Source organism: Antechinus flavipes, chromosome 3 (assembly GCF_016432865.1).
Source record: "Antechinus flavipes isolate AdamAnt ecotype Samford, QLD, Australia chromosome 3, AdamAnt_v2, whole genome shotgun sequence".
NCBI classification, from domain to species: Eukaryota; Metazoa; Chordata; class Mammalia; order Dasyuromorphia; family Dasyuridae; genus Antechinus; species Antechinus flavipes.
The window spans coordinates 552,976,432-552,992,397 of NC_067400.1; the positions used below are offsets into that span (position 1 = coordinate 552,976,432).

The window sequence follows — 15,966 nt, forward strand, 5'->3', positions numbered from 1 at the left end:
ACAATAGCTTGTTTTGGGATAAAGATACAGAGCCAAGTTTATCAATAATATATTGTAACATACTCACCTCCAGTGATTTGCTTTCATATTCTTTCATAGCAGTAATACATTGGTGTTTGGTACTAATGTTAGTGCTAACTCCAGCTTTGACCATAGTATCTGTGCCAGTTGGAGGCTATAAATGGAAGAAGAAAAACCATAAAATTCTAACAAACTGTATTTCTTCTCTTGTGCTTTCATTGCTTCTCATTGTGCTCTCAATTCCCAATTTCTGTAGCAATTCTGTCCCAAGAGCCAGGTTGTAAATAATAGGAGCACTATTTTAACAAGTGACATGTATAACAATTGACAACAATCCTATGAGGCAATTACTAAATCATTTCTCCATTTTACAGATAAGGAAATTAAGCACAAATGACTTTTGAAGTATCTTTTCAAATATGCAAGCATTTTTCCATGATAGATATGTAAAAAAAAAAAAAAAAAAAAAGAATAGCACTCTTGCAGACATCACATGGATATTCAAATCTATGTTTAGTTAATCAATACTAAATTATGATGTATGGAATAATTAGTTCCATAATATTATATACACAAACTGTATTTGAGATCTGGTCAAAAACTTATATTTAAAAACCTATATTGTGACTTTTATACTTCTGACCCCAAATTATTTTATTACTGTTGTGATTCTTTTAAAACATAACATACGCAAATTTGATTCTGACATTATTGAAGAAAAACATTCCTACTTTCATTGTTTTTCCAGTTTCTATGGTTTTTCTTGGGAACTGATTGAATGAAATACTACATTGTCAATTATATTCCACTTTACTTTCAATTCAGGATTCCAAATCCAGAAATTTCAATTCAATGTGATGCCTGAATTATTTTCTGGAGTTATTCCTTTATTATGTGCCCAAAATAATACTTCTTTCAGAGACTAATTTTAAGATAATCTTCTAAACCTATCCTGGACATCATTTGCTTCTTATAAAATCTCCTGGCATTATATATATATATATATATATATATATATATATATATATATATATGTGCAGAAACAAATGTGGTCTCCTCTCTTCCAAAGAAATCCTCTACTCAACATATCTGAAAAAAAAACCACATTATTACCTCATGTCATTTCAATGATTTAGACACGTTTAAATTGTCAAAGAAACTGAGGAACAATACCAAATCCTTCTTAAAGGAGCTTCACACAAAAGTGCCCAAAGTGAGTTTTTCTCTATTTTCTTTTCCTCTCTTCTTTTATCCTTAAATGTAGTAAGTCAATGACTAGCCATTCAGAACCTACATGTTTTTGAGACTAATGGAATTAAGTTACTTGCCCAGGGTCACCCTGCCATTATCTAAGGCCACAGTTGAATTCAGATTCTTTTGACTCGAAGGCTGGTGCTCTATAGAATCCCGATCTAACTATCCTTCCCTGCCCCACACCTCCTCGCAAATTACTTATATGCCCCACAATCCCATAAACACAGAATGATAACCATTACTATTAAAAAACCCCAAAAAACCAGTGCCATGACTTCAATTTAGAGGTAGCAATTAATTAATAAAATGAGACGGTAGTACAGAGCTAAAATACTAGGGCCTCTCAAACATAAATATACACCTTTTTAAGGTACCAAGTACTATGCTCTGATTGCAAAGGTAGGAATAGTCTCAGTGAAACAAAATTATTTATTTCCACTCAATTTTGCAATCTGTAGAGTTCTAACTGCAATGCTAGCCAACATATATGGCTAGAAGAGAAAAGGAATCAGCAGACACCTCACTACTTCATGGACAACACTTATTTGAAGAAGGCAAAAATATGCAAGTTATGTATCACAAAAAAAAGAAGAAAAAGTAAGGCTTAATCAAAGTAAAACTTTCAAATAATCAAAAACTAGCCAAATAAGGGACTATGTTGGCTTGTAAGACACAGGCACTGGATCATATCTGGATTATTCTAGAACAGATTCTTCCAAAAGACAAAGAATTAGACAAGATGATTTTCACAATATTAATAAATAAGTCTTATAACAGAAACTTAGTACTTAAGATTATATAGAGCATATTCACTTGGTGAATTTCTATGTCAACATTTATATTTGAAAGATTGGCAGAGTAGGTAATGCACTTCAGAGACATGAAATACTTTTAAATGGCAATTCTAAAAAGTAATCCCAGGACACAAAAGTTCTAATGCTTTCTTTCAAAGGGAAAGAGGGGAAAAGAAAACTTACATTAAACTTTATGGTAGTTCCAGTAGGAGCTGCTGTAAAACTACTCGGTCCAAAAAGGGAAGTAGATGTGCCACCAAAAGGGTTGGAAGTTGTATTTGTGGTTCCAAATAGACCTCCACTGCTAGTGCTTGTTCCAAAATCTACAAAAAAGAAAAAGGAAATGCTAAAGGGAAAGATGGTTGAGTCTCTTGAAATAAAAGATTCAGAATTTTCTATGGTCCTAAATAGAGCTCTATTCACAATAAATGTTTAATAAAAATTTACTGAATCAAAATTAATTGAAACTCACTTATAAAAGTAATAATCTATGATGGCAATAATTATGTGCATATTTAAGGCTTTTTTTTGAAAGAGACATTAACAAAACCACTTCAAATTTATTTTTTAAATCAATTTATATTTTTATTCTCCTCTGATCACATATCTCTAAGTTATTTAAAACACAAGTTAAAACTTATAAGCTTTAATTACCAGGTCACTGATTTAAAAAAAAAAAAATCTCCCCAAACTCCACTCCATCTATTACTTATCTGTTATATTGTGCTATACTTACTTCCAAAACCAGTAGGTTTATTTTGTGCGAAGGCATTGTTCTGGGATGAGAAGAGACTTGCTCCGGTACTAGCAGCTCCAAACAAGCTATTTGATGTCCCTGTTGATGTTCCAAATCCAAAGCCAGTGCTTGTGGAGGAGGTGGCTGGTTGGCTAAATGAATTTGATCCAAACAAGCCACCTGAAAACACAAGCCAAAAGAAATGATTCTAAGGCAATTATTTTTTCCATTAGACAAATTCAAATGCCATTTACAACCATAATCCCCATAGAGATATCTGGATCAATGTCATTTTCTAATGAAAACAATATTATCTTATGACCAAATTCCATTACATAGTCACGAAATCCCATATTAATATTCTCATGCCTATGATTCTTATTAAATTTACATGAAACAGCCTTATTGTTTTTTTATTTTTATTTTTAAAGAGCATGCCTATACTGACCAATCAACAGAGTTAATTATATACCATCCTACCTGGTTTAGTCTGTGTGTTTCCAAAGAGGCCTCCAGTATTGTTGTTGGAACCAAATGCAGATGTTCCAAATGCCCCTCCACTTGTGGTACCAAAACCAGTGTCTGCAAAAGCAAAATCTAGTTGAAACAGTTCAGTCTGATTTACAAGTTATGAGACTAGAAGTAAAAAAATTTAGATGCTAAATTTATAGATATTCATTGATTGTTTTGTCCATGGACAAACTCTATCCCCCTTTAAGGATTCCATGGTTTCCAGGAATCTAGTAAAGAGAAAACAAAGAACAAATGTCCCAAGTTAACTACTTAGAGAGATGCATATAGTAATAGCAGAATTCTCAGACATGAAAATTTCAAGATGTCATCTTTCCAACTTGGTTGGTTATTCAAGATAGAAACATCCAACTTCAAAGACTGTTAAAACTATGTCAATGCTTAGTGCATTGTATTTTTTTTCCCAAAAAAAAAAAAAAATCTTTTGTAGCTAGAATTGAACAATTATTCAACAATTATTTGCTGAAAGACACCTATCAATGAGAATTTAGCTGTGGTATAAACAGTGGAGAGAATGCTGGACTGCAGAGTCTAGAACCCTGCCCTTCTTTAGGCATTAGTTTCTTCCTCTTTAAAATGAGGGGTTTAATGGGAAAACTTATACAAACTAATGTGTAACAAAGTAAGCCAAAGGGAGGAAAACAAAAACCAATACATCCAATGACTATACTATGTAAAGAATTAAAAAAAAAAAAAAAAAAAAAGAACGAAACTAAACATTGTATAAAACACTGTATAATTATCAATGACAAAGCTTATCCCAGGAGAAGAAATTTAAAAAATGTTACCTCCTTACATTTTTTAGAAAGGTGAAAAGATTGATATGGAATACTGTTCATTAGTTGACTAATTTTAGTGTTTGCTCCCTATTTTCCTCCTTTTTCTTTATTACAAGAGATGACTCACTGAGCAGAGAGGGCAGTCATATGTATTTATATACATATATGGAAATGATACTTGTGTAAAGAAGACAGCAAAATAATTAAATAATTAAAAAAGTAAAATAAAATGAGAGATCTGGGCCAGATAATCACTAAGATCCAATTCAGATCTTGAGCTCAATAAATCTAGCTATCATTTGGCCAACACAAAAGTTATCTTCCCATAATGAACATAAAGAATTTTGGAGAAACCTGGAAGACTTGCATAAACTGACACAAAGTGCTATTACCAAGAAACCACTGTCAAAATATAATCATTGTTGGTTGGTTTTCCTTAAACGTTTTTCTTTGTTACAAGGAAAGTGACAGTGAAAAAGAAGTTTATATCTGAAAATTATTGTATTATAAAAATAAAAGGCATCAATACAACTTTAGCTTAAAAAAAGTTAACCAATTATTACACTACTATTGAAATAAATTCATTTCAAAATACAATTCATATAATTTCTAGCATAAATATCCAAAGTACAGATTATTTTTAAAACAAAGCTAGCATATATTTTTATTCTTCAAAATACCCTAAAGAGTATTTTAAGTAAATTTAATATTTTTTAAAATCCTGACTTACTCTGTCCAAATGTTGAAGTTGTGCCAAAGCCACCAGTGCCACCCCCAAAGGGAGTTCCAAATGATTTATTAAACATCTTTGAAATGATTCAGCACTTCACGAAGCTAGGAAAAAGAAAAATAAATATTGATTTCTTTTTATAAGTAATAAGCACAATACAAACTACCTTCTATAAAAGTACACTGTTTAGTTCATTGATCATTCCTCAGTCATTTCATATACTAGACAAACCTGGCTGGGCTGGTTCACCACAGGGGAAAGACATTTATTCACTATTACATTGAGGGATACAAATATTTTAAATTCTTTCTAGAACTCTAATCAATGCAACAACCATATGACTTCAAAAGATTAATTATGAAATTTTTTATCTCTTGACAAAGAAACAATGGGCCTTGCAAGAGCACTTGCTGTGCTTGCTAAAATTCACAGCTTCAGACTGCAATGTGTTAAATTTTTTTTTTTGTTTGACTAAGCTTACTTGTTAGAAGAAAGAGCATCTGTGGAGGGAAAGGAGTTGCTGAATGATTGTGATACAAAACAGGAGCATCAATGAAACCTCAAAATTACAGAGAAGTGACTATAAATTGTCTCAGAAGGTAACATACAAGAAAGGCATTTTTGTTACTATCATGTCAAATTTAAGATACTTTTTTAATATAAGTTTTCAGTTTCATAGGGAATCTTTTTACTGTTCTTTAAATACTTTTCACAAGTATTTACGCGTGAAACTTTGGACAAATTTATCTCTGCCTCAGTTTCTTCATCTGTAACATGGGGATATTAATGGTGCATCTACTTCCCAGGGGTGTGTGTGTGTGTGTGTGAAGAGAGAAAGGAGAGAGAGGTGGGGAGGGAGAGGTTGCACTGAGTTCCAAGCTGTTTCCTTCCTTCCTTTCTTCCCTCCAGCACCACACTAGAGAAGGCCACAAATTGACACAGATATAAATATGAAACTATAAAATGTAGTTTCATATATCATTTCTTTTTTTGAATACCTTCCTTCAAAGGTCCTTTGTAGTTGACTTGAGCATTCACATAATTCAGAATAGCCTTGTCGTTCAATTCAAACAACAATGCTGTTACTATATACAATGTTTTTATGGTTCTGCTCATTTCACTACATTATTTCATGCAAATCTTTCCATTTTTCTAAAACAAACCAGTTCCTCATTTTTTAATGGCATAGTAGTAATCGATTGAAGATTATGCAACACTTATTTGGTCATTTCCCAATTGATAGGCATCTTTAATTTTCACTTCTTTGCCACCACTAAGAGAGCTGCTTTAAATATTTCAGAACACAGATTTTTTTTTCTTTTCCCCTAATTACAGTGGGAAACAGACCTAATAGTAGCATTCCTGGATCAAAAGAGCAGTATATGAAGTTTAAAAATTTCCAAATTATTTTCCAAAATGATTGGATCAATTTACAGTTCCAACAGTTTTTCTATATTCCCTCAAACATTTGTCATTCTCTATTATTTTAACCAATCTGATAGATTAAAATGACATCTCAAAAGTTGTTTTAATTTCTCTTTCTCTAATGAATAATGATTTAGAGCATTTTTTCATATGTCTATATATGGCTTTGATTTCTTCCTCCAAAATCTACCTATTCACATACTTTATCAATTGGGGAATGATTCGTATTTTATTGACAAAGTTCTTGAGAAATGAGGCTTTATCTGATAAACTCTAAAAAAATTTCCCAGTTTTATGCTTTCCTTGTTATTTTGGCTATCTGGTTTTATTTTACAAGTCCTTTTTAATTTAATATAATTAAATTATCCATTTTTGTTCTTCATCTCTTGTTTATTCACAAATTTTTCTTCTATATATAGATTTGATAGATATTCTGTTTAATAACCTTTTTTTTTTTGGCTGAGGTACTGGAGTTAGATGACTTGCTGAAGGTCACACAGCTAGCACAATCCTTCTAATTTACTTACCATATCTCACTTTGTTTACGTCATGTATCCATCTTGATCTTATCTAGGTAAATGGTGTAACATACTGGTCCACATTTAGTATATATTTACCAAACAGTGAATTCTTATTCCAAAAACTTAAATCTTTATATCTGTCAAACATAAGGTTACTATAATCATTTACCACTGTGTACTGTGTATCTCACTAATTCACTATTCTATTTTTTAATCAGTACTAGATAGTTTTGATAATTACCAACATAAAATGTGCACAGATCCAGCCATTCTGTAGAGCAATTTGGAACTATGCTCAAAAAATTATCAAACTGCATACTCTTTGATCTAGCAGTGTTTCTACTGGGTCTATATCCCAAAGAGATCTTAAAGGAGGGAAAGGGACCTTGTGCACATGTACAAAAATGTGGCAGTTCTTTTCACAGTGGCAAGAAACTGGAAACTGAGTGGATGCCCATCAATTGGAGAATGGCTGAATAAGTTATATCATATATCATATGAATGTTATGGAATATTATTGTTCTATAAGAAATGATCAGCAGGATGATTTTAGAGATGCCTGCCTGGAGAGACTTTACCAGGAGATCATTGTACACATTGTTCAATAACAATATTGAACGACGATCAATTCTGATGGACGTGACTCTTTCCAACAATGAGATGATTGAAGAAGGTTTCAATGATCTTGTAATGAAAAGAGCCATCTGTACTCAGAGAGAATAGTATGGGAACGGAGTGTGGGTCATAATATTCTCACTCTTTTAGTTTTCTCATTCATTTTTTCTTTTTGATCTGATTTTTCCTGTGCAGCAAGATAATTGTACAAATATGTTTACATAGATTTGATTTAATATATATTTTAACATGTACAACATATATTGGATTACTTGCCCATTTAGGGGAGGTGATAGGGGAAAAGAAGAGAATCTTTGTTGAATCAATGTTGAAAAATTACTTGTGCATGTTTTGAAAATAAAAAGCTTTAATTGAAAATTAACAAAGATAATTACCACTAAATAATACAGTTTAACATATGACACTGCTAGACCTCCTGCCTTTACTTTTTTTGTGTGTTTGAGATTCCTGAACTTTTGTTCTTCCAAATAAATTTTATTATTTTTTCTAGCTTAATAAATTGTTTTTGGTAATTCAACTGGAGTGGCACTGAATAAGTAGGTTAATTCAGGTAGAATTGTCATTTTTATCATATTTGCTCAACTCATCCACAAACAATATTTCTCTTTAAAATTATTTAAATTTTATAAAATTTATAAAATTTACAAATATTTGTAAAAAGTGTTTTTTTATAATTATTTTCATATAATTCCTAGGGTTCTTTATGATATATTCCCAATTTTATAGAGCCCATGGTTATTTTGAATGAACTATTTCTTACTATCTCTTCTAGCATGTTTTTTGTTATTGATATACAGAAATGCTGATCATTTATGTGGGTTTATTTTATATCTCGTTATTCTCCTACAAGTATAGCTTTTTATCAGAATCTTGAGGATTTTCCAAGAACATGTCTTCATGTCTACAAAAAGAGAGAAGTTTTCCAACTCCAGCTTCTGAGATAAGAACTCACTATTTGACAAAAACTGCTGGGAAAACTGGAAAATTGTACAGTAGAAACCAGACATAGACCAACATCTCATAACCTATAGCAAGGTCAAAATGATTTTATGTTTTAAACACAAAGGGTGATATCACAAGTTAGAGGAGAGAAAGGAATAGTTTATCTGTCAGATCTGAGGAAGGGAGGAATTATGACCAAAGAACTAGAGAACATTATGAAATGCAAAATGGATCATTTGGATTACATAAATTCAAAAGATTTTACACAAACAAAACCAATGTAGCCAAGATGATGGGGTAAACAAAGCTGGGAAACAATTTTTACAGCTAGTTTTTCTAATAAAGGTCTTATTTCTAAAATAGAGAATGGAGTCAAAAATTTAGTAATATAAGTTATTACTCAATTGATAAATGATAAAAGGATATGAACAATTTTCTGATAAAGAAAGTAAAGCCATCTGTAGTCACATAAATAAAATGCTTTACATCATTACTGGTTAGAGAAATACAAATTAAACAACTCTTGAGGTACCACCTCACACCTATCAGATTGCCTAAGATAACAAGAAAAAATGATAAATATTGGAGATGTGGGAAAACTGGGACAGTAATGACCTACTGGTGAATTTGTGAAGTGAGTCATTCTGCAGAATAATTTGGAACTATGACTAAATGGCTATCAAATTGCGCCCATACTTTGATCCAGCAGTGTCTCTACTGTGTCTGTATCCCAAAGAGAACATAAAAAAAAAAGGAAAAGGACCTGCATGTACAAAAATGTTTGCAGCAATCCTTTTTGTAGTGGCAAGAAATTAGAAATTAAGTAAATGCCAATCAATTGGGAAATACCTGAATAGTTATTGTATATGAAAGTAATGGAATGCTACTGTTTTATTAGAAATGATGAACAGGCTAAATTTAGAAATGTCTGGCAAGACTTACATGAACTGATGTTGATTGAAGAAAGCAGAAACGGAATAACAAGATTGTGTGATGATTTTCTAGGAGTTAAGTATTGAGAAAAGGACAACAGAAAATAAATTAGAATAGAATGGAAGAAGTTAAAGGAAGGTTTGTGGATGGGGAAGACCTGAAATAATTGGCATGCAGTAGAGAAAAAAAATTTGATAAGGAGAGATTTATAAGACATTCTAGAAAGCAATAAACTATACCCTTTGACCCAGTGAAACTTGTAAGACCTATATTTCAATGATATCAAAAAAAAGAAAAAAAAAAAAGGAAGATGGCAGCCCTAAGTATAAAAAATTTTATAGTGATAGCTTTTAGTGATAGCTAAGAAATGAAAATTAAGGTGTACCCAACAACTCAACATTTGGGGAATGGCTGAACAAATTACAGTATGATTAGGATGTAATGGATTATCAGTAGTATGAGAAATGATGAAAGTGATGGTTTGGGAGAAAAATAATAAGACTTTTATTAGCTGATGTAGGATGATAAACCAAGGAAAAGATTTATAAAACTTTAAAATGAGAGTATATTATCCTTCTTTCTCATATATATATATTTAAAGATTTATGAGTTTGGGATACTGCATATGTTAGACATGTTTGATGTGTTGGTTAGCTTCCATAATCCGTTTTCTCCTGCCTCTATTTTTTATTATAAGGAACTTCTCTGGAAGGACAAGAGAGAAGGGTGAACAATATAAGTATATCTTATGTAAAACAAACTATCAATAAGCATTTTTGAGTGTAAAAACTAAAATGCAAGAAGAGAACAGAATATCAGAAAGAATCACTATTAGACAGCTTTAAAAGTTATATTGTTGAAATCGTTATATACTTAAAGGTTGTAATATAAGAAATCTGCAGTTTTGTGAAAATCCTCTTATATGCAAAAATGTTCAATTTTTTGTGTTTAAGTTCAGAAATTTTTTTAATAAAGTAAAAAGAAAAAAACTGAGTCAAAACAAGAAATGGAATGATTGAGGATTAAGTTCCTGAAGGAGATAAAAATTAGATTAAAGATGTTACACAGAAAAGGGTTATTTCTGGTGCAGTTAGGTGGCGCAATGAATACAGCACCAGTTCTTTAGTCAGGAGAAGCTGAGTTCAAATCTGACCTCAGGCACCTAATATTTTTAGCTATGTGATCCTAGGCAAGTCACTTAACCCCCTTTACCTCAGGAGGAAAAAAAGGGTTACTTCTTTCTCAGAGATTGGACCAAAGAAAGAAATAAAGAAAACAATATGAGTTTTGAAAAATAGAGGAAGAAATAGAAAATTCTGTGTTTGATCTTGGCTTTTTCAGGAATAGGGAAAAAAAATTATTTTGTTGAGAAAAATTGGTGATAAAGTAGTATAAGAACTCAGGAAAAAGAAAGAAGATTAGAAACAACTACAAGAAGGAGGGACAGAGTATGGTCCAGAATCAATTAGAAAATAAAAAAAGGGTTGGAGTCAAATTGAGATTAGATAACAAATGTGAAGCTTCTTTCAGGGGTATTTACCAACAAAGAAGTAGGATCTAAGGAAACTGGGAAATGGGTCAACAATGTACAGTACATGTATGTAATATAATATTACTGTTATAAGAAATAAATATGAATAAACTTGAGAAGAGCAGGAGGGACAAGTATTTAGTAAATGCAATATTACATATCAAATTCAATCATTTGTAGATTGGTTACAATGATCTTGTTATACTCAAAAGAAGTGAAGAAATATTAATTTAGATGACATAAAAGATTTCAAAATAAAGTAGATAAGAGATGTACCTAAAAATATATTATCTTTAACATAAAAACTTTTGCTATTCAATTTCCTTAACAAACACTTATTCCTCTGCCTCTATTGTCATATAAATTAGACTTGCTCTTCACTCCCTTGTCATACTTCAATTATCACAATACATTTCATTCACTTTTTTTTTCCAATATGTAAGCTCTGATCTCACAGTCTGCCATTTGCATGTTTCATTTACAATAAATGACCCAATCTCCTACTTTTCTGTTATGATTTCAACCTCCTCTGTACTTATGTTCCTCAAATCCTACTTTGCTGAGAAGAATAAAACTGTACAGTACGAACTACCTCAGCACTTTTGCCCTATTCCTGAAACTTTCTTGGCATCAGTACTCTCTCTCCAGGTCTTCTACATAACAAAAATATTTATCAAAGCTAATCCCTCAACCTTCATTCCGAGAAGCCATTCTTTCCCACCCTTCTCTAAGACTGTATTCCAGAAATTATTCCCATCTCTCATTCATTTCATTGTCACTGTCCTATCTGTCCAATAGTATGTTCAAGTATTTCCAATCCTAAAAATTGCTTGAGTCTTTTATTTTAGATAACTAATCATCTGCACTACCACCATTTTACCAAAAGTTTATGTCTGATGACTATCATGCTCCTATCAAACATCTAATTGTCAAATGACATTTTCATCCTTCTATAGTTGTGACTACACCCCCTCTTAGTACTCTCCTCCCTAGACATCAGAAAAGTCACTCTTCTTCTCCTCTTTATATTGTCTTCTTTACTGATCATTTTCTTCTCAGGTAAATGTATTTCCCAAAGGCGTCTTTTATCAAAATATATTATTCAAATCCATAGCAAATTCACTTTCTCAGCTTCTAATAGCATCTTTATGGCTATGATTTCCAAAGTCTCTCTTCAAAACGCCAGGACTTTTATTTCCAATTGCTATATGAACATATGTTATCAGGCTACCTCTACTTGACCCTATCATTTCAAGCTCAAGAGTGTACAAAAATGATTTTTTAAAAAATATTTTCCCTTACCAATACTTTTGATTTCACTATTTCTATTTGTGACATTCCTCTTCAGAGCATCTCATCTTTGACTTCACTTTGATTTCCCAAATGTAATTAGTATAGAAAGTAAATTCTATTTATGCTACAAAAACCTATCTCCTCTTTCCTATCTCTACTGACAATACCCCTAGAATTGACCCTCATTACCAACCTTTAGGAGTAGTGGATTAGTCTCACCTTCCCTCCTTCACACCCTGGCTAGAAAAGGTAGCTCAAACGCTTGTTTACTTCTTAGCTAAAATGAGGCAAGAGAGAACACAAGTGCTACACTGTTACTTTTGAAACAGGAAAAGGACCAGAAGTCCTTTACTTCTTAAAAGACATGCTTATGTCTTTTAGGTGAGAAGGTATAAATGGGTAAATATCTGTACCAGTGGAAGGAATTTCTTTGATCTTATCTATTAAGGATAACCTATTTGAAAACAGGGTCTACACTTTATTTACTCCTCACAACCAGCCTTGGGCTTTGCTCCCAGTACGAAGCAAACATTTACTGAATTAGACCCCTTAATAACTCATCCAAATGAATGCCCACTTCTTCAAATTTGCACAGGAAAATGGAAGTGTTTAAAAGAATAAAAACATATTATTAGATTATGACCTCCAGTATCCCAAGGATTAATGATCTATTTTTACTTACCCCTAACAAAAGCAGACACTATTTCTGGAAAACACCTAATCTTCAGCTTCTAACTCCACTTACCTTTCAATACTGAATATTAGAGCTGTATTTGCTCTAAATTTCAATGTCTTTACATTTTATAAAGTGTCAACCAAATTTATATATCCTTCACTATACCAATTAGTCTCTCAGTCCCCTTTCTCAGAGATTCTTAAATATGTGTAGAAAATATCTTTTTGCCACCCTTCAATAGACCTAGTAAATTCTGTCTGACTGAGTTATTTCTGAATTTATGGCCATATAGGAATAACTAAAGCTGATAGCTGTGATAGGCATTAGCGTTTTTATGTGTTTAAATCCATTCTATGATCTTGCCAGGTTTGTTAATAAGTACATCATAGTCACTCCACTTTTCATACCTAAAATATTACTTAATTTTACAAATATCCAATTACTGTTTGAGCCTCACAGAGATATATTCTGAGGTACATTTTCAATAAACTATAAATATCCCCTAAGCTATCCATTCTCACCCAACTCCTTGTAAACCTTAAAATGTCATATAAATGTTAATAACGACAATAGTATCTGTGTGCTACAATTACAAGTCAGTGGACCTTGAAAGGGACCAGAGTCCTATAAGGAAACTCATGAGCATCAAGCTCTACCAGGTGAGCTGGTGGGTCATCATCTGTTTTCCTATGTGACCTTGAACTTTAATTCCAGCATGACTTTTCTCCATCTATAAAATGGATTTACACCTTCCCCATTTACTCCCTCAAAAACTTTTTGCTAATATAATTCCTGTAAAGCACTTTGCAAACAGTTAAGCACTATGTAAATATGAAATGTAATAAAAAGAAGAAAAATTATGGGTCACCTGAAATTAAGTGACTTCTCCACAATCACTCCAGGAGCACTTTAGGAAGGCAGGAAAAGACGTCAAAAGTTAAATGGTAAATTCTATCTGAAATATCAACTTTACAGGGTAATTGAAAAAAGGGCTCTTGGTAAACTTAAAACACAATTTTGCTATATATAGTATGATTATTTTAACACATCTAGTTCTCAATCCTGCACCCACGTCTTCTTAGTCCTCTATTTGTTTGAACCCCAAAGCTCTATGTACCAATTAAAAATCTACATGCAAGCAAGGAAAGAAAGCTTAGTACCTATTTCCAATTTCTGAATTATCTGTAGAATGTGTTAAGTTGCTACCCAACTTCTTGCTAACCTCAAATGCAACCTATACACCAAGAATCTTTTTTAAAAAAATTCTTTTGGAAAGAAGAAATGCAGGGTTAAATTATGTTAAAAAAAAAAAAAAGATAATTAAAAGTATATATGTGTGTGTGTATTCACTTCGTATGATTTATCCTTTTCCGCCTGAATCTCTCCTTTCATATAATTTACTTAAATATATCTATCACATAGTTTGTCTATCCATTTCTATGCTTAGTCACATACAACTTTAGCAGGCTTAATAATTAATCACCTACACAAAGTACATAATTGTGCATGTGGATACCCACTCTTCCTTAAAGGAATATCACAGCAAAGAAGATCCATTGCTTAAATGATAGACATGTGAGTAGATAAAACAGCCAGTCAGCCAAGTGGTTATGGAATGAATGACCACTCATGTTTGGGAGGGGAGCTTTAGGTCACTTATCAGTAGTGGTCATAGAGAATTACTTCTACAATTGGAAGCTACATAACAAAGTCCTTAAAATGTTGAATTTTGAAAGAGGTCACCTTTTTACATTTGTCTTTGTAATTTTAGCCCAACCTAATTAGCACATAGTTATTTTAACTCCCTGTCTTATGTCAGCCACTTGACTGCCATTAGAAGTAAATGTCCAGTTGTAGACACCATGCTTTTAAAAATCACAATGAAAATCATCAGTGATTGGGAGATTGGCACATTGCTCACCTCTTTTTGAAACTTCTAAGTCTTTTCAAGGCACAGCTCAAGTGCCATCTTCTTTGTGAAGCCTTTCCTAATTCCTTCAATGACTTTGTTTTGTGGTTTTTGTGGTTTGTTTGTTTTTGTGAAAGACTGGCATAACCTGCTTTTCAATGCTATGAGTCTGTAACTAAAAAGAGTTGGTTTCGGTAGACAGTAGTAAAATTTCTTCCACTTCTAAATTCCAGGATCCATGCTTATACATCCAGAGAACTTGCAACTTAATTAAGAAATAAGACACAGATGAAAAATCAAAAATTAAGGAAAGACTGTATCACAGTGTACAACCACATAGGTCAACTCGGGGAGAGCAAAACAAACAAGGAAATCTGAGAGATGCTTAACAAAGGATTTAGAGCCTAAACTAGCCCTGGATTAATATATATTCCTTCTAGAGGAATGGGAAAAAAGGAAAATTGAAAAAGAACAGAAATGGAGGAGGAAATGAGCATGACACTGAATTCCAAATATTAAGCAAAGTATGTAGAACATAATATACACCAAATAATACTGATTCATTAGGAGAAAAATGTCATTAACATGTTGGGGGAGAGGAGGAACAAGCATGGTTTGGTCTAAATCTCAATTATCTAACACTAAGCATACAGTTTAAAGATTTTTTTTCCCTGCTATTAAGCCACTATATGTCATTACTTCTCTTTGGAACACCTATTCCTTTCCCTCTTCTGAGGGACCATTTTTTTTTGCCCATATTAAACCCAGCTCAGGGTTTCCTTCCTTCATTTCTTCTTATTCCAGTTACCAAGGTAACCCTTTCCACAGCCCCATTATTAAGGATACTTAAATCCCTATTACTGTATTTGATTATGTAATATCATTAAGTCCATCATGTGAGTAATGGAGATGCTGTGAGTTCTTCACAAGCATTTTGCATTTTTAAAAATACTTTAAGGTGCTCAAGGGCAGTTTTTCCTTTTCAACTCCATGTTACCCACAGCAAACTTCTTTCCAAGTTAATGAAATGGGGAACTACTAAAGTGATTTGTTAAATCTGGCCCCAGTTATTCTGAATTCCATACTCTAGAATATTTGTAAATATGCATTCCACAGTGGAAAAAAAACAAAACATGGAACATTAAAAACCTACACCACAAAAGATTTTAAATAAAATGGTTCATCAAATGTTTATGTGAAAGGGTCCAATGAAGAGAATTACAGAAATGAAGGCAGTTTCTGGTTACATATATGC

The 15,966-nt window shown here is 32.3% G+C and overlaps 1 protein-coding gene across 7 annotated transcripts in view; it reads right to left on the reverse strand.

Moving 5' to 3' along the window:
- The window catches only part of NUP98 (nucleoporin 98 and 96 precursor), a 98,725-nt gene that overhangs the window by 71,915 nt on the left and 10,844 nt on the right, over positions 1 to 15,966 (reverse strand). For 5 of the 7 annotated variants that reach the window (XM_051987472.1, XM_051987473.1, XM_051987471.1 and 2 more), the window contains 5 exons: positions 4,846 to 4,949; positions 3,286 to 3,387; positions 2,806 to 2,985; positions 2,253 to 2,392; positions 68 to 175 (listed from right to left, as the gene is read on the reverse strand). In XM_051987472.1, coding sequence (XP_051843432.1) covers positions 68 to 175; positions 2,253 to 2,392; positions 2,806 to 2,985; positions 3,286 to 3,387; positions 4,846 to 4,921 — 606 coding nt within the window. In that variant the 5' untranslated portion in view covers positions 4,922 to 4,949. Of the gene's footprint in view, positions 1 to 67; positions 176 to 2,252; positions 2,393 to 2,805; positions 2,986 to 3,285; positions 3,388 to 4,845; positions 4,950 to 9,311; positions 9,781 to 13,670; positions 13,750 to 15,966 lie in introns of those variants that run through there. The other 2 variants (XM_051987477.1, XM_051987476.1) reach the window with 2 other exon arrangements.